Below are 16296 nucleotides of genomic sequence, written 5' to 3' on the forward strand. Positions count from 1 at the left end.
TAAGACATAACGTTTTCGGACGATTCCGTTTTACAAACGTTGAATTATAAATGCCCACGGTTCCTAAATGCACCGCACATCAACTTTCCTTGAACTCAGACGGCACACAAACGCAGCATACGTTAGCTCGTTAGCTAACTTAGCTATGTGCTAACAACAACAACTGTACACACCTCGTGTTTTTGCGACAAACGACAAAGCAGATGCCCCGTGTCCTTATGCAGACTCGGGGGAAGTGGTTTAAAGGATTGCTCGGTACTAATGGACGCCAGTGAGTGTGTCTTATCGGCGGGGAGAGCCGTGCTGGACATGGTGGGGCGGGAGTGGCAGCCTCTCTCTGCGGCCGAGCTGGAGCAGCGGCTGGACCTGGCGGTGGAGGAGATCCTGGAGGCTGAGTTGTTGTCCGAGCTCAGAGCTCAGCCTCCCCCGGCTGTGTACGTCCACTTAATGCAGACTCAACCACATGTGGGGCCCCAGGTCTTACAGCCAGCGGCGACAGCATGCGGTCCCCAGGTGGAGGAGACACCAGCAGAGCCCCAGGGACGACTGGAGTCTGTGGACAGTGCAGCAGTGAAGGTGATCATGATGTCCTCCATCATATTTAGGACACTTTAAACAACAATCTGTCAAAGAGAGCTTGGCTCCACTTGTTTGCACATACACTACCTACCCCCCCCCCCCCCCAAAAAAAAAAGATTTCCAGGTTATAACAGTGTGTACAGTGCACATTATTGGCTGTATATCTGCCGATGTTGGCTACTGTAACAGGATATTTTTCTTTTTCATTAGTACATCAAAGACCTGCTCCACAGCTCCAAATCACAGGCTCGTTTGGTGGGTCGGGCTCGCGTCTCTCTGTCCCACACTATCCTTCTGTCCCTCACCCTGCTCTCGGAGCGCGTGAGCTACGGCTCAGTGTCCCGCCGCTTCCTCGTGGAGAAGGGAAACATCCACAAGATCTTCTTTTCCTTCTGTGAGCGTGTCAACACGCTGAAGGAGATGCAAATCAGATGGCCAGTTGGTGGGTTAATGACAGCAGGGGGGGGGGGGGGGGGATGATCTGTACAATGTTGTACTTGATAGCAGAAAATGACATGGTTGTGGTATTCTTCTCTCTATTCTCCAGGCGAGGAGGCGGTGGACACCCTTTTCCCAATTTCCAGTCAAGGGAAGGGGCAAGAAGACGGAGAGCAAAGTGTTCCTCAGGTCCTGGGAGTGTTGGGACACACTCGCATCCCTATCCGCCTGCCTATAGGGAAACATGATGTGGAGAGCACAGTGCCTGAGGTGAAGCGGATGAAGGAGGAGGCCCATCCAGACTCCTGGTTAAACCTTGAGCTTTTGTGTGACCGCAGAGGTCGGTTCCTCCATTGCAGAATCAGCAAGGGATCAGACGTTGACAGAGGCAGTGCTCTCAGAGACAAACTGAAACAGCATCCTGAACTGATGCCTCCGGGCTCCTGCCTTGTAGCCAGAGCTGGCTACCCACTCACCGCTCACATATTAACTCCATATGTCACAAGTCAAGGTGCGAGAGAGGAGCTCTTCAACAAAACACTGGAGGAGCACTTTCACATTCTGGATCAGGCAGTTGCCAATCTGAGAGCCAGATTTCAGAGGCTAAGGTATTTGGATATTGGGAGCTACAATCGAGCCAGAGCTGTTGTTCTGACCGCCTGTGTGTTGCACAATGCGTTTTTGGACATGGGATGGGTGGTTCAAGGAGAAGTGGAGAGAGAGGAAACCATAACCCAAGAGGGGGAGGGGGACGTGGATGATGAGGGCGTACGCAGACGTGATGCCATTTCAGATTTGTTGTTGAAAAGCTTTGAACCTTGATGACATCTGTAAGGTCATTTTCAGACATGTCCTCTGGGTAAAATCCGGAGAATTGGATACAGGGTTTGCCTTTCACACATGCACAACACAGAGGGAGGTTTTCTGCAGAGATCCGTTCACAACAGCAACAAACCATCAACAATACTCAGGCGAGAGGTGGTCAGCCGGGTGAAGGAAGGGACGTATTATCCCTGCTGCGTAGATCATGTGATTTTGTTTACAGCACCTCGACATGGCATCATCTCTTATCACGACAATATACTTCTTCTACGTATATATGTGACCGCTTTAACGCCTGTTTCTTTTTTACATTTGAGTTCACACATTTCACTCCAGAGAAAATCAAGAAACTGTGGAGTTCTTCAGTGCATGTCTGAAAGCAGCTTAAGAAAACAAGGGTTCACTCTCCTGTAAAATAAAGTTTTATTTTAACAAAAATCTTTGTCTGGGTCTGACTACACAGACAGAAATACATTTTTCCAGGAAACAGGGGCTTCTTTGTTTGAATCTTGGCGTGACCATGGTCTGTTGTGTGGTGTGAGCATGTTCTCCCCGTGTCTGATTTCCCCCTCACAGACAAAGACACGCAGAGTAGAGGTTGATTTGGAGACTAGTAATCTGTCTGAATGTGAGTATGAATGGTTGTTTGTATATGTTTGTTAACCCTGTGATACGCTGGCAACCTGTCCAGGATGAACCCCGCCTCTTGCCCAATGTCAGCTGGAATTAGCTCCAGCCACCAGCAACCCTTAAAAGGATAAGTGGTACAGAGGGATGGAGTTTCACCTTCACATGAGTTTCACCTCATTTTACAAAGAGAAAATACAAATGTAATCTGATCTGTCCAAGCAGAGTTTAGGACTGATACAAACTTCTGTAATGAACATGGGCCTTTGTTCTAATATTCAGTTCCTCACCTGCTCCTCTGACCAGATCCCCTCTGTCCATCATAGATTTCACAGGCTCCCAGTCGCACAGGGGATGCTATTCAAAGTTATCCTCCTCACTAACAGATATCTCTATGATCAGCCAACCTCCCATCCCAAACAGTTTTCTTTGAATCATGTTCAGCTATACAAAAAGGAACACTAGCCAAACTACTGTATAAACTGTAACAGAACAAATGTGCAAACATGGTACAATTTCTAAAAACGTATAATACAAAGTTTTCTCTGAACAGTTTCACAAAAGTTTTTGGTAAGAAATTCGGATCCACGTCTCGTTTCTTCAGACCAAATGTCCGTCCTTCGACAGCTGTGTGCTGTTCTGCTGAGCCAGGTTGGAGATGGCCTGGGCCAGGTTGTTGATGGCCTCTATCTTCCTCTCCTCCAAGGCTTTCTGCTGGGCCCACATGTTCATCTTCCTCTCCTGCAGCTCCATGTACAGCTGCAGGACGTCCTGTGGAGGCCGGGCAGGGCAGGGTGTGGCTGTTGCTGTTGCTGTTGCAGCAGGTGTGGGGAGGATAGGGATAAACTTCTTGCTGGCTATGACCCTTCCTACCTTGGACCCGCTGAGATTTGCCCTGCGCTGGGCTTCCACCTCCTCCCTTCTCTTGCCCAGTACCTCATGCATGGCCTTGAAGAACTCCCAGTGGACCCTGGCCTCCCCGAGCCTCTTGGCTCGCTCCGCGTTCTTCCTGTAGGTGGCCAGCATGTTTCTCCATTTGAGATCACACTCGTACGCCTTCACGGTGACGTCCGTGACCTCCGACTCCCTCAGTTTGGCATTCACCTTTTCCGCCACCATCTCCCAGAGTTTCTTTTTCTTACACACTGGCTGGTCAAAATCCTGATCCATTTCCAGTCGGGTGTTGATGAGGTGCCATGTGGCCTGCATTGTCCAAATAAATTCTGCACAGGAAAACAAAGGTGAATCACGTCATGATAGGTATATAATTATGAACCTGTACTAAACATTTACACACTTTGTTAAGTGTAACTTTACTCGTAAGTTTTGGGTGAAGTGTCTCTCCCAGCAAATTCAAAACATGACATTAGAATGTAGTGTTTGGAGGCGGGGCCAAGATAACACTGTTCAACAGAAATGTGTGAAGTAGAGGGCTTCATGTCTTCTAAGACCACAGTTGTTCTGAGCCATTTGAACGTTAACCATGTCTGAGAAGCCCTGTGGTCTCGAGCAATACGAAACACAGGCATCAGTGGAGAAGTCCTCTACTTCACACAGTAACAGATCTCTCTTTTACCAGGCATTTCTGTCTCAGCAGTGTGTGTGTGAGACTGAAGCAGCCATGTATGGGGACATGGAGGGACAGGAGAGGATGGGGGACGTCTCTGGAAAACACACAACGTGTTGGTTCAGGGGTTTAGTTTCAGCATAGATATGAAAATGAGTGCAGCGTTCCAGATTCCCACTCATGAGCGATCGCTGATCCACTTTTGGTGGTGTCAACTTTACAAAATATATCTAAACATAGACTCCCCAAATGTTTACCTCACGTTAGCATTGCAGCGTCCAAGACAGTAAGAAACGCTAAGTCGTGATGTGATGATAAAACAAATACTTATGACAGCTGCATGTCACCGGAGGATGTCTAACTCTGATTTATGTGACCTGCTTGGTGTGAATCATGGTTGATGACTCCACACTGAGCACAGACAGCGCACTCATCGGGCCCTCCTCGCTTCAGGCGATCACTGTTTAACTTCAAGCTGCGAACACGAACCTGCTTTAGTTTTATCTCCGTCCACGCTAGACTCCACCGCCTCCTTGCCCTCCTGGCCAGCGCTCTGTATCACGATGGTCTCGATCACCTCCATGTCGTTAAAGCGAAAACCATCACCGTTAAAGTTGTTTATTTTTCTATCGTGGAGTTTAACAACCCCTCGGAGGCACCGCTGCAATTCCTCGCATTGAGTAAAACGATGAGAATAACAACGTCGCTTTGCATCATGGTCCGTGTAGTCTGTTTTTACTGAAGCGCGAAGTCGTCTCTGTATCGGGGTCGACCAATTCAACTACAATCCCTAAACGCTCAGAGTTACTCCACGTAAACCACCAATGCTCGCTTCCGCTGGGAATGTAGTTTTCTCACGAGTGGAAACTCGTCCCTGGTCCCTGACGAGCAGCGACGCGTCGAACTACAAGTCCCACGACCTCGCTTTCCGCCCCACCTCCTCGCTCCCTGCTCACTCTCTCAACCGCCCCTGTTTAGTTGTTTGGCTAAAGATGGCGTTAGCGGCTAACGCGGGCGATTGCATTCTGTATCACAAAGATTGTGCGGCCAGTGGTGACAAATCATTGACGCAGTAGAGTTCAGGGTCGTCAGGTGTTGTGCAAAAAGATGGTACATTGAGACAATACACGGCCAGCACGCAGAATAACGCTCGTTCGGCCTCCTCACCATGTAGGCCTGTTTTGTAGGGAGTGGACCGAAGCGGCTGGAACTCCATCTCCCGACAGCAGCCGCGGCGTCAGGTGGTACAACTTTACTTCTTCATGCTGGTATCTGTAGTTTTCTGACCACAGCTGATTGTGTATTTGTCTTAAACTTTTTTTTTTTTTTTTTTTTTTTACAAATAAGAATGAACTCGCAGTAAAACGAACATATTTCAACACTTGGCTAATTTGCTACGTATTTCTGAGGGTTATTTTATAAACATGTTATCTGTAAATGTTTGACTGGAGGCCCTCACTGACACCTCAAAGTGTTTTACTCCTTTGAAGAAACTAAATGAAGCTGTTTCTTGACTTTCAGAGGGACCATGGCTGCAGCATCGGTGCAAGGTGGAGGCAAACAGTCTCGAGCAGCCTCCAGAGAAGGTCATGCATCATCATCATCATCATCATCATCGTCCCCAGAGTCCTCCCTGTCCTGGTGCTTGGCTCACCTCTTCAAACCTCGCCCGGGGGCTGACCATCCCGGGAGTGGCAAGACAGACTCAGGTGGTGGCAAGGAACCGGACAAGAGGTACAGAACGTCTCAGTGGAGAGCCCTGGTCGCCATCCGCATGCAGCACATCAAGGGTGACGCTGGCATCTCCAGATTCCGGACTCAAGGGGGTCTCCCTCCCCTGTTGGACCTCCTCAAAGAGCCAGAGTGCTCCAGGAAAACTCTGGACCTGGCCCTGAGCATCCTGGCAAACTGCTGCACCGATCTGAAGACACGTATAGAGGTGGAGCTAAACAAATATTTACTCTTTAAAGCTGTTTTGACCAAAGCAGTAATTCAAATTAAATCTTATTAAAATGTTTCTCTTCTATTTTAGGTGCGTAAACTTGATGGAATAAATACCGTTGGTGAGTGCTTTTACACATTCTCATGTCTCTTGAGTCCTGTTCCTAAAATATATTTATCAAACCTTTTTGACAAAGAAATGTAATTGCAGCTTAATATTTGACATTTTAACTGTAAACTTGATTATATAGAACCATGATTTAAAAAGAAAACTAAATGCAGTCAAATATCCAGAACTTTAAATAAACATCATTGTTATGGTAAAATGTAAACATAAATGCCTTGTCTGTGAAAGGCTCACGTCACCCTTTTTATATCGGCCAATCAATAAATTGGTCAGGCTTTAGTGTTTCAGACATAAAGCGATGGTAGTTTTCTGAAAGTTAAATAAATATTCCTTGATTCTGTCAGTGGGGATCCTGAAGAGAAATGTGACCCAGGAGACCATCCAGAACCGAGCAGCCCGATCTTTGGGGAACTTGGCCATGGATCCACAAAGCTGTGCACTCATCCACTCATCTGGTAAGGGTTAAATTGTCAGTGTGTCTCCTTGCACCGGTTTCAGCCGACAGTTGAGCATTTATCAAACGATGCAGCTACCATGAATGCTACTTGAGTGATAATTGTGTTTTCGCTGTAGCAGTAGATTAGAAGTCAGTGCTACAATACTGTTATTGTACATACCTGTTAGCGTGAAAGAATAATCCTGTATGAAGTAATGTAATCGAGTTGATTAAAATGACTATTACCATTTTGATAATCGAAATAAACTTAGAATTATTTGGGCTTTTGGGCAGATGGTTGACAAGACATTTGGAAATGTGTCCATCTTCATTTCTCACAGGCACTGACCATAAATGTTCAGTGGATGTAAATAACATATGTACACTCCATCCAAATATGTTATTATCTCGTGATAAGATTTAAGTCTCAGGAGTCCCTGATGTCACCCTTTTTTGACATTGGAAATGTTTACTGAAATGACCATAGTCATATAATAAAACATAATTTTTCCCTACAGGTGGTATTCCTCTTCTCCTCCTCTGTGTGTCTCTTTCCTCTGCCCCGTCCTCCCCGACTGCTGCTCCACCGAAAGAACCCTGTCCTAAACTGGAGTGTGCTCAGTCGGCTGCTCGGGCCCTTGGCTACCTCTCGGATTCTCCCTCGAACCGCCTGTCTTTGCTCACCCAAGGGACCTTATCGGCTCTGGCTCCTCTCATCGCTCCAGAATATCCCGAGGGGCTGAGGCGGGTGGCACTAAAGACCCTACACGAGCTGACCCGGGGCTGTGGCATTGAATGTGCCAGGGAGGTGTCCCGCTCTGGGGTCATCGCTCAACTTGGCGTCATGGCATTAGGGGAGGCTGGGAAACCTTTTGAGGAGTTGGCCCTGAAAACTTTGGCCAACATGTGCTCCCAAGGCTGCCTGCGTCCTCTGGTGGGGTCACTGGGCGTCATTCAGAAGTTCACAGAAGAAGTCAAAAAGGACCCGCTGAAGTCAGGAGTCTTCCTCAAGGCTCTGTGCTTGTGCTGCAAGGAGGCGGTCAACCGGGCCAAGGTTAAGGAGAGCGGTGGACTGGAGGTGTTGACTAGCTTTTTGTCCGCCCATCAGAATCATCCTCTTTCCTGGCTCATCATTCTGGCTTGTGTAGACTTTGTTTTCGATGAATCTGCCATGGAGCAGTTGCAAGAGTTAGGGCTGGTCCCTCTGCTTATAGCAAGACTAGTACAGCTCACCAGAGGAGAGGAACAATGTGCTGAGAAAATGGATGTGAGCACAACGTCAAACATGTCTCCCACTGAGCTCCTGCCCACAGCAGGCTTTGACTCTTTCGACTTTCCTGCTCCTGAGAGCTGCAAGAAGGAGGAGGCCGGTTCCTCAAGCTTTCAAAGCCTCACGTATGGAAACAAAACACGCTGCTTTCTTTTTGTATTTTTCCTGTGAATGATTGTACTATCTTTACTTTTCTCTGTTATTCTTCCACATCTTTATTGTGCTCCCCGTTGCTTTCTCCCCAGATCCTGGTTGGTGTCTGAGGGACTGATCTCCTCTGAGGGTGACCTGTTGGATTCCTCTGGTGCTGATGGGGAATGGGGCAATGTTCCGATCCCACCTTCCTCATCCCCTCAAACCTCCGCCCCATCCAAGTTCTCATCCCCTCACAGAAGGAGGCAGCGGGCTCAATCGTCAGCTTCTGCGACTAAGGTCACTTCTGACACCCCTCCCTCGGCTCCCCGCCCCATGGCGTACCACCACCCTTACCACCCTGAACCCTGGACCACTGAGTCGCCCATCCTGCTGCTGCTGTCGTGCTTCTCCCACGCCACGGATCCAAGTCTCGCTCTAGTCAGCTCAGGCATCATGTCTGGCCTGCTCTACTACCTCACCCAGCACCAGGACCCCAGCAGCAGGTGCTTCCGTATGCTTTGCAGACTGAGCTGCAACCCGAACTGTCTGCAGGCGTTGGTCCGAACAGGATCAGTGGGATTGATTTACCACCATCTCTGTCAGAGAGAGGGAGGGCTCGAAGGGGAAGAGAGGCAGACGAGCCGCGTAAAAAACAAAGTTAAACAACTAGGTAAGATGAATATCTTAACAAGGGTTGAGTGAATGATTCAATTTGTTAAAAGTTGGGACAGCTTTGTAGAAAAGGTTCCTATTCCAATGCAATAACCATAATATCACAACTCAGGGTTCCTGCTGTGCTTGAGTGAGAGCTCACTTTTATCCCAAATTCAAATCTTGACTTGGCATTTGTATCTTTAAGGACCCAAGGAAGTGCAGTGTCGATTTAGGTGCAATTTGGATGCACAATATGTTGAATATCATTAAACTCTGACTAAGCAGGCGAGCAGCATTCTGCAGGAGTGATGGCGGCGACTCAACATAAGTGGCGTAGCCTTCATGACAATAACAACTAACTGTTTGAATAAACAGGTGAATGGTAGGGTTGGGATTAGTAATCCTTTTGTGTGAAATACAGCAACGCTTTCGAACGTTGAGCTTTAGACTTCAGGCATTTTATTCAATATGTAAGCTTGTAGCTAACTGTAGGCTAACAGTGAGGTTTATGTTGCTTGTAAGCGAGCAGCTGGACATTTTCAGTTTATACATGAGCAGTTTCTAACAGTTTTCTAAATGTCTGTGTAGGTGTTGCACTTCTCACCAATCTGCGTGTGCAGTGTGAGTCTGGCTTTGGCTCTGGGGTTCTTGCACATGTGATGATGTCAGGCTCCGATTCGGACAAGATGAACTGTGCACTGTCTCTGCCATTTATCAGCAGGTGAGGAGAGGATGAGTGGTTTGTAATCATAAGATTTTTAAATCTGAAATATTTACATTCCTTTTTTTTATCCATATTTTATATATATTATTTTAAATTAAGTTCATATCCTGAGAAAACATTTTTGCAAAGACATTAACTAGTGACTGCTTTAGTTTGATGACACTTGCCAACCGTAGAAAACCACAGAAAGGTTTGTACCTGAACTTAATGGACTGTCTTTCTCTTCAACAGCAACAAGTCCCTGTTGAAGAAACTTCTTTTGGACAGTGGTGGGCTGCTCTTGGCTCTGCAGCCACTTGGATGTGATGATGAAGAGGATTTGGATGAAGGCAACCCTGCTGAATTTGGAAAGTTGCTATCTGACTTGTTTAATTCACCCCATGCAGGTCAGACCTCTCAGGTTCAATCACTGTACTTTTCTCTCCTGAGTGAATGCCTGTCTGCACTGACTAGTAACATGAAAACTGAAATGGACAAAAAACATCTAAATCCAGCCGCAACACACTCGGTCAGTAAAACGGGCAGAGTTTTACCACCTCCCTCAAAAAAGCCTCGGCTAACTGACAAATGTCCTTACAGTCTCTCAAATTTTGACCTGCTCTTGCTACTGGACGATGGGACTCAGGTCCCAGCCAATAGGGAGGCTGTGGCTGGGGTGGAGGGGAAAGAAAGGGTGGGCTCTGAGTACTTTAGGGCTCTGTTGAGAGGTGGATTTGGAGAAGCTCAGGGTAATGGAGGAGATCCCATCCGCATCAAAGACGTCAGCACGGGCATGCTACTACCAGTGCTGCATTACCTACATGGATGTCGTCTCACCAAGGACAGAGAATCAACCAGGGAAGGTGATGAAGGAGAGAGCGGCAGACAGTGTCAGATTTTTGACTCACTGGTCCTTGAGGGACTGAGGAGCAGAGGCCAGTCAGCAGAAGACTTCCAGGAAACACCTTTAGGTGAGATGATGATTGGAGCTTGTCGATTTTTGGTGACGGAGCTGCAGAGAGATTTGGAGGATCTCTGTGAGTCGTGTCTTCTGTCCTGCTCCACCAAGGCTGCTTCAACCAGAGCTGATCCGGCTCCTCCTACAGAAGACAATCCTGAAAGAGCAGCAGTTAAAATGGATCAAGAATGCCATGAGTCCGCCGAGGAGAAACTGGCTCATCAAACGTCTGAGCTAGAACTCTCCGGGTTTGAGATGCAAACCGAAGATTTACCAGGACAGGCAATGAAAGCGAACAGTTCCCCACAGCAAACGCACAATAAAAAAGCCTCATTTGTTGGAGCAGTTAAAAGAGGACACGGTTCAAGTTCCAAGACAGTCAAAAGTGTGAGTTCAGGTTCCAAATCAAGCTGTGGGACAATTATGGACAAATCATTTAAATCAGCAGAGTCAAGGTTAAAACCAAAGAACCCAAATGAAAGGTCGGCCCAGCTTCTGAAATCAGCAGCTCAGGAGTCAGACGCTGATTCAGGAGGCGGGGCTCTGGCTTCTCTCCTCCTGCAGGTGTACTGGTTTTCCCAGCGCTACAGTTACCCAGCGCTGGGTCGGGCCTGTTTGTCTCTGTTGCTGGGTGGTCAGGACTGTCCTCGACCCTTCTCCACCTCCTCCTTCGCTGCTGATTGCCTTCGCAGACTCGCCAGAGAGAGGGGCTGTGCAGAGACTCTGAAACAGGATTTACTAAGTTTGGCCACAGCGGCTCTGAGTTGAGCAGGAAGTTCTTAGGCCACAGATATAATGGGGCTTGAAATAAACTTATTTTTAAGTTATCATTATATCAAATTTAAGAAATAACATCATAGGACGTGCAGGTCATAATCTGATGAACATGCTACTAAAAGAACTGACTCTTGATTTATTTTCATATTTTTACTGTATAAATGGTATAAAGTATAGCCTGTGCCAGCATGACACCATTTTGTTATAATTTTCCGTTGACAGATTAACTTCTAATGACATTTGTATTGTGATTATTTTTAATTTAATTTTTTTGTTTTGGAAAAAGTCAAAGCACATGACTACAATGCATCTGATAAATGTCATTTAGCTGGAAGTACTGGAATTATCAGGGTTGATAAGGAGCCAGTTGTTTATTTTGTACATAGAGATTATATGGAAAAAGCAGATATACAGTGTATAGGTTTAAACCTGCTGCATAGAAATGTATGCCTCTGAATATATTGGTGGAACATCCCTTTGCTCTCAGTTTCTTATTGTTTGAGTGTGTGGGTGCTGAATGGCGGCAGTAAGCTGAAGACATGTCTTCAGTGACGTCAGTCGGTCATGAGAGTTGTTGGTTTTAACTTGGCATACATCCACAAAGGCCCAACAGTCCCCTTAAGAAACCAACCACATTTAACTTTATCCAGATCCAGATGAATTATTCTTAAAATCGACAATGTTGAAGAAATACTCAATTCTTGCTATGTTAAATAAAGTGAGATGTAATTCCTGGATGCACCTCCTGATCTGGACCTCAAAACCATACAATTTAATGTTTTCTTTGCTGACCCATACTGTGTCCTTCCAAAAAGTGTTGTGGTAATCTGTCCAATATTTTTTGCACAGTCCAACGCAGACAAAGACATAACCTTTTGGTGTAGGTAATAATTGTGTGTGTGTGTGCCACAATGTCAGCTTCGATCCTTAATATTAATAATGTCCATTTCATGCCTCACGTGCAGATATATATGTGCAAATTGACCCATGTAATTTGCAAATGAATATATTTACATGTGGCCTGAGCCATTAAAACACATGTGCTACAGGCCAGATAAGATCAAATGTTTTCAAAGAAAAGGTCTATTTTGTTTCTAAATGTTTTAAATATTCAATATATATCTATGAGTCAGTTAATTTAGAAGCATTCATGAAGAAGACTGAGGTAAAATGGTTTCTTGTAAGTACTGGGGTGCAATACATTTTCTTTTCTGGGAGATATTGGGATAACCTATTAAAATGTCATCCCATGTTCTTCCAATAGGTTTCATGGCGATCTGGCCAGTAGTTTTTGCTAAATTTTGCTGACTAATAAACAGAGGTAACTATCTCCTTGGAGGAGGAAAATATGTATAATATAATGTCCAAATAATGCATTTGAACACAAAACAATGTAAGTCATTTGCAAACATTGGACTTTGGGATTGACTCTAAATAAACTAAAGATAAACTTTAAATTTAGCGTAAGAGATGATCATGCCTATCAGCACAACCGTGTAACAGAAGGAAATGTTAGCAGGTAGAGGTTTCAAAGACTAGTTGACACTTCATGGTTGTAGACTCATCTTTCATCTGTGGGTTAAGCACTGTGCAGTAATAAATCAACTACAGCAGATATGCAGCGCTATTTTCTTTTGGGACATGTCAGTTCTCATTTGTGACTCTTAACAGTAGTCCTGGCACTAAAAACAGCAGACCAGAACCAGAGCTCGAAAAAAGTATGGTTTGAGATTCAGATCCTCGACTAAAATCAACACTGTGGACATACTTTACCAGAGCAAATGAAATATGTGTAAGGCTGCCCTAAAGTTCAACAACAATACCAGTGCTGTGCTTCACCATCTAAAGCTACACAGCTTACTGCTAACGCTGTCAGCCCCAACAGAGTGGACTCGAAAGACGATAATTAGAGACTTCTCTGAACGTCATGTCACCCTCTCACACATTGACAAGGGTTGGAAGTTATCTCTCTTGATAAATGGACCAATCGATTACTTTGTGGGACTAATTGACAACTACTTAAACGACTAGTTGTCAATGCTCCCTTTGTAGGACTATTTGTTTGTTGGTTTTTGTATTTTCATGGGAATTTGTTATACTTAAAGCAACCTGTTGCTTTAAAGCCCATAAATGCTTCATGTGAAAATGTTTGAATTTATCCAATCTCTAGTGATAGATTCAAAAAGGGCACAATGAAACAGCAGTCAAATATAACGGCTGAAATAGTTGAACATTGCCTGAATAATGAGATGTCAAACTACTATCATCCCAGAAACTAATTTAAAACCACTTAAGTGTTAATTAATTTGAGTAATACTCTCAATTAAAATAATGAAAATGGACTCATTATGACATAGCACAAAGTACTTTTATTCCTGTATGGGTGTACTGCTTGACGGCAGCACTGCTTGGACCCCTGATCTGGAGAATTAAGCCGAGTGCACTGCAGGCTGGAGTTTAAGCGTGCAGCAGGACGTGGCTGCTCCTCAGTGATGGGTGCTCTCGAAGCCGTCAGGCAGGGCATTAGTGTGAGGGTTGTGGAACAGAGAGTGGTTTCCATCGCCCCAGGGAAATTTCTAAAGGGGAGAGATCATTTCCTTGTTACCGGGAGTAAATCATGCTGAAAATGTGAGAGTGCGATGGAAGGCCGAGACTCACCTTGGTGCGGATACGCAAGTGGGTATACGGCACAAATTCGGCCTGCTCATGTGAGTGAGCCTGGCCCTTCATGTAGGCGTTGAGCCAGCACACGGCAACACCAGGTATGGCCAGCACGAAGCTCATGATCTTCCAGGTCTTTGCTGTTAAAAAAAAAGAAAAGTGAAAGAACAAGGCTGAAGCACAGAACACAGCCTGACAATATCTACTGGAACAATACAATTTTTTTTTTAAAGTGGCTGTGTCCTCATAAAATCTATATCGGTAATAAAACAGGTTGGTGCCAAAGTGCAGGATTGTGCAGGCTGGCTGCCAACTCTGCAGACATGTCACTTAAGGCAACGACTACAGTAAACAAGACTCGGTGCAGCTGCTGCAACTAGCAGCTCTGGATCTGGAGGCTTTCTCCCATTTTGGTTGCATTTGATCGAGCAAGTCGGTGAAGACACACTGACCTTTTCCCTCATGGCTTGAATGTGACGCTGCAGCCAGCGTGCGACGAGCCACCATGGCGACTGGAGACACAGACATCTGTAGAGGACACATTAAACATATGCTCTTTGAGGTGTAGATGTGTGTAAAATATCAAACCAGGATAGTGAAAATACACTTTAATGTATAAGAAAACTAAGTTCATGCTTATGTGTTTTTAATATAACCGGAGCCATTATGAGCTTTTACTCTGAGCCCAAAACAACAGCTGAAATGTCACGTATAAGGAAGTTGCATGCACGAGTTGAACAATATCTCTATCTAAGGGTTAGGGTGAGGCATACTGGTGTTGCTGTGTATCAAGAGTTGTTATAACTCTTCTCAAACTCAAACACAATAAAGTCTTACTTTACTCAAAGCAGGTAATAATCCCAGTTTTTTAATCTCCTCCTGTTTGCCCGTCCAATCCACCTTTCACGCTTGTTTGTCCTTCAGTCTGTCCTGAGCTGAACTCACTGTGTCAAACTCCTCCCCATTTCAATCTGTCCCTGCGCCAAGACACAGTTTATATTTGGGCAAGTGCAACAGGCAGGCTGATGTGTGACGAAGAGGAGGAAGAGGTGTGCTGGTGCTGTGGAGGACGTGGAGCATGCTTTTACAGAGAATAAAGAAAAGACAGAGGGCTGATAAAACCCTGTTAATGTCCCACGTTCATGAACAGATCGCCTTACAGGTCTGTCTGGCACGGTCAGTGAGTCTGAAGTCACTTTTGGTTTCAGTTATGGAGCAGCAGCGGCACTTGGCTCAGTTGTGGGGCACAGATGCAATGATGTTGTTTTTTGTCTTGCATTTTTGAATTTATTAGTCAAACATCAAACTGATATATGGTGTCCCTAAGGGTCAAAACAGTACACTGGCTGATAAGATTGTGAAATATGAGCCTTTCACTGACATTTATGTTTTCTGTTTAGCTGTGGCTGAGGGGGTAGAGCGGGCTCCCTCTAACGGTTCAATCCCAGTCTTCCCCATCTGCTTGCCAAAGTGTCCTTTGGCAAGATAAATGCTGTGCATAGATACACTGTATGAATGGGGGAAAACTGTACATTAATGCGCTTTGAGTGGTCATCGAGACTATAATAGCACAATATAAATAAAGACCATTATGTTTATCTTACAGTATATATTATATATTTGGTTGTAAATAGTTTATAGTCACTCATAATAAAGTTGAGCTTTAAACTGTAAACTATTAAGCCTCAAATATAAGGGTTTGATAACAACATTTTAGGAATTATTGCCAATTAAAATATATATATATATATTGGCTGATATATCTGTATGCAATTTTTACTCCCTACTGTCACTATCAGTATCAGCCCTTAAAAAATCACATCAGTCAGTCTCTAAAACAACATGCATTATATTTGATAGATTTAAAAAGGTGACAGTCCCTTATTTATGATTAAAGTACGATCAGTTTCATGCTTCTTAGTTGGTGACAGTGGTGGGATGTAATGAGTCACATTTACTTAATTACTGTACTTAAGTAAATTTCTCATGTGTGTGTACATAAGTAGAATTATTTTTAGATTATTTTTACTTTTACTACATGTATCAGAAAATATCTGTATAGTTGTTTGAATATATTTCAAAGTAATCAATAACGAGATGGTTCCAATCAGACCAAGCAGGTTACATTAGACCCAGCCTCCTGCAGCAACGGCATCATAGATTGGGAATAGGTTACACTCAGGAAATGCTTTTACTTTTAAAACTAATACTTTAGTTTAACAGTAAATGCTTATACTCAATTAAAAACTAAATGTGGTGCTCAAATTATTTGTACATTTACTGAAGTAAAAAAAGGTGTTTGGTAATCAGAGTTACCACCTTTCATAACTGGAAAAATAGTAAAAACTGTGACAACAGGGAAACAAGCAGTTTTATTTGAATATAAGCTGCCCACCAGATGGGGCAGTGTTGCTGTGAGTAAACAGTCTCAATGCCGCTTTGAGGTAATTTAGATCAGGACTCCCTTCTGCAGATTGAGGGCTACCTGCTCCTTGGAAGTATATCATTTTCACTGCTGAAGTAACCCTTTTCAGCAGAAATACAACCCCCGACACCCAGAAGAAGGCAAATACAACGGTAATAAATTTAAAATAAATAAGC

General features: G+C 44.7%; 4 protein-coding genes across 6 annotated transcripts; 2 read left to right on the top strand and 2 right to left on the bottom strand.

The window, feature by feature from the left end:
• The first annotated feature begins 70 nt into the window (after positions 1–70).
• Positions 71–2277, top strand: LOC133970491 (uncharacterized). Its single transcript, XM_062407320.1, has 3 exons — positions 71–576; positions 790–1021; positions 1127–2277. Exons 1-3 carry the CDS (start codon positions 262–264, stop codon positions 1837–1839), a joined length of 1260 nt encoding a protein of 419 aa, XP_062263304.1. The 5' UTR covers positions 71–261; the 3' UTR covers positions 1840–2277.
• si:dkey-66i24.7 (uncharacterized) lies at positions 2246–5269 on the bottom strand. 3 transcript variants are annotated; one of them, XM_062407322.1, is made up of 2 exons: positions 5201–5269; positions 2246–3689 (listed from the first exon to the last, which is right to left on the bottom strand). In XM_062407322.1, exons 1-2 carry the CDS (start codon positions 5247–5249, stop codon positions 3067–3069), a joined length of 672 nt encoding a protein of 223 aa, XP_062263306.1. In that variant the 5' UTR covers positions 5250–5269; the 3' UTR covers positions 2246–3066. The 3 variants fall into 3 exon arrangements, with proteins under 3 accessions (XP_062263306.1, XP_062263305.1, XP_062263307.1); XM_062407321.1 differs by lacking the exon at positions 5201–5269 and adding an exon at positions 4523–4889; XM_062407323.1 differs by lacking the exon at positions 5201–5269 and adding an exon at positions 4291–4450.
• On the top strand, positions 5024–11508 carry armc5 (armadillo repeat containing 5). The gene is made up of 8 exons (XM_062407319.1): positions 5024–5274; positions 5555–5972; positions 6066–6096; positions 6446–6556; positions 7056–7932; positions 8053–8612; positions 9185–9317; positions 9552–11508. Exons 2-8 carry the CDS (start codon positions 5562–5564, stop codon positions 11023–11025), a joined length of 3597 nt encoding a protein of 1198 aa, XP_062263303.1. The 5' UTR covers positions 5024–5274; positions 5555–5561; the 3' UTR covers positions 11026–11508.
• A 1872-nt stretch (positions 11509–13380) lies between these two features.
• Positions 13381–14689, bottom strand: LOC133971446 (cytochrome c oxidase subunit 6A, mitochondrial). Its single transcript, XM_062408798.1, has 4 exons — positions 14533–14689; positions 14148–14223; positions 13693–13835; positions 13381–13610 (listed from the first exon to the last, which is right to left on the bottom strand). The coding sequence occupies exons 2-4, from the start codon at positions 14221–14223 to the stop codon at positions 13521–13523; spliced, it is 309 nt and encodes a 102-aa protein (XP_062264782.1). The 5' UTR covers positions 14533–14689; the 3' UTR covers positions 13381–13520.
• Between the last annotated feature and the right edge of the window lie 1607 nt (positions 14690–16296).

This window comes from Platichthys flesus, chromosome 16 (genome assembly GCF_949316205.1).
Source record: "Platichthys flesus chromosome 16, fPlaFle2.1, whole genome shotgun sequence".
Taxonomy (NCBI): Eukaryota; Metazoa; Chordata; class Actinopteri; order Pleuronectiformes; family Pleuronectidae; genus Platichthys; species Platichthys flesus.

Excerpts from the sequence above, each read along its gene's own strand:
- LOC133970491 (XM_062407320.1), top strand. The coding sequence starts at position 262 with ATGGACGCCAGTGAGTGTGTCTTATCGGCGGGGAGAGCCGTGCTGGAC. Across the intron at positions 577-789 it reads TGGACAGTGCAGCAGTGAAG|TACATCAAAGACCTGCTCCA; the intron begins GTGATCATGATG and ends CTTTTTCATTAG. Across the intron at positions 1,022-1,126 it reads GCAAATCAGATGGCCAGTTG|GCGAGGAGGCGGTGGACACC; the intron begins GTGGGTTAATGA and ends TCTATTCTCCAG.
- armc5 (XM_062407319.1), top strand. The coding sequence starts at position 5,562 with ATGGCTGCAGCATCGGTGCAAGGTGGAGGCAAACAGTCTCGAGCAGCC. Across the intron at positions 6,097-6,445 it reads TGATGGAATAAATACCGTTG|TGGGGATCCTGAAGAGAAAT; the intron begins GTGAGTGCTTTT and ends TGATTCTGTCAG. Across the intron at positions 6,557-7,055 it reads TGCACTCATCCACTCATCTG|GTGGTATTCCTCTTCTCCTC; the intron begins GTAAGGGTTAAA and ends TTTTCCCTACAG.
- LOC133971446 (XM_062408798.1), bottom strand. The coding sequence starts at position 14,223 with ATGTCTGTGTCTCCAGTCGCCATGGTGGCTCGTCGCACGCTGGCTGCA. Across the intron at positions 13,836-14,147 it reads TTCAAGCCATGAGGGAAAAG|CAAAGACCTGGAAGATCATG; the intron begins GTCAGTGTGTCT and ends TTTTTTTAACAG. Across the intron at positions 13,611-13,692 it reads ACTTGCGTATCCGCACCAAG|AAATTTCCCTGGGGCGATGG; the intron begins GTGAGTCTCGGC and ends TCTCCCCTTTAG.
- si:dkey-66i24.7 (XM_062407321.1), bottom strand. The coding sequence starts at position 4,616 with ATGGAGGTGATCGAGACCATCGTGATACAGAGCGCTGGCCAGGAGGGC. Across the intron at positions 3,690-4,522 it reads CGGAGATAAAACTAAAGCAG|AATTTATTTGGACAATGCAG; the intron begins GTTCGTGTTCGC and ends TTTCCTGTGCAG.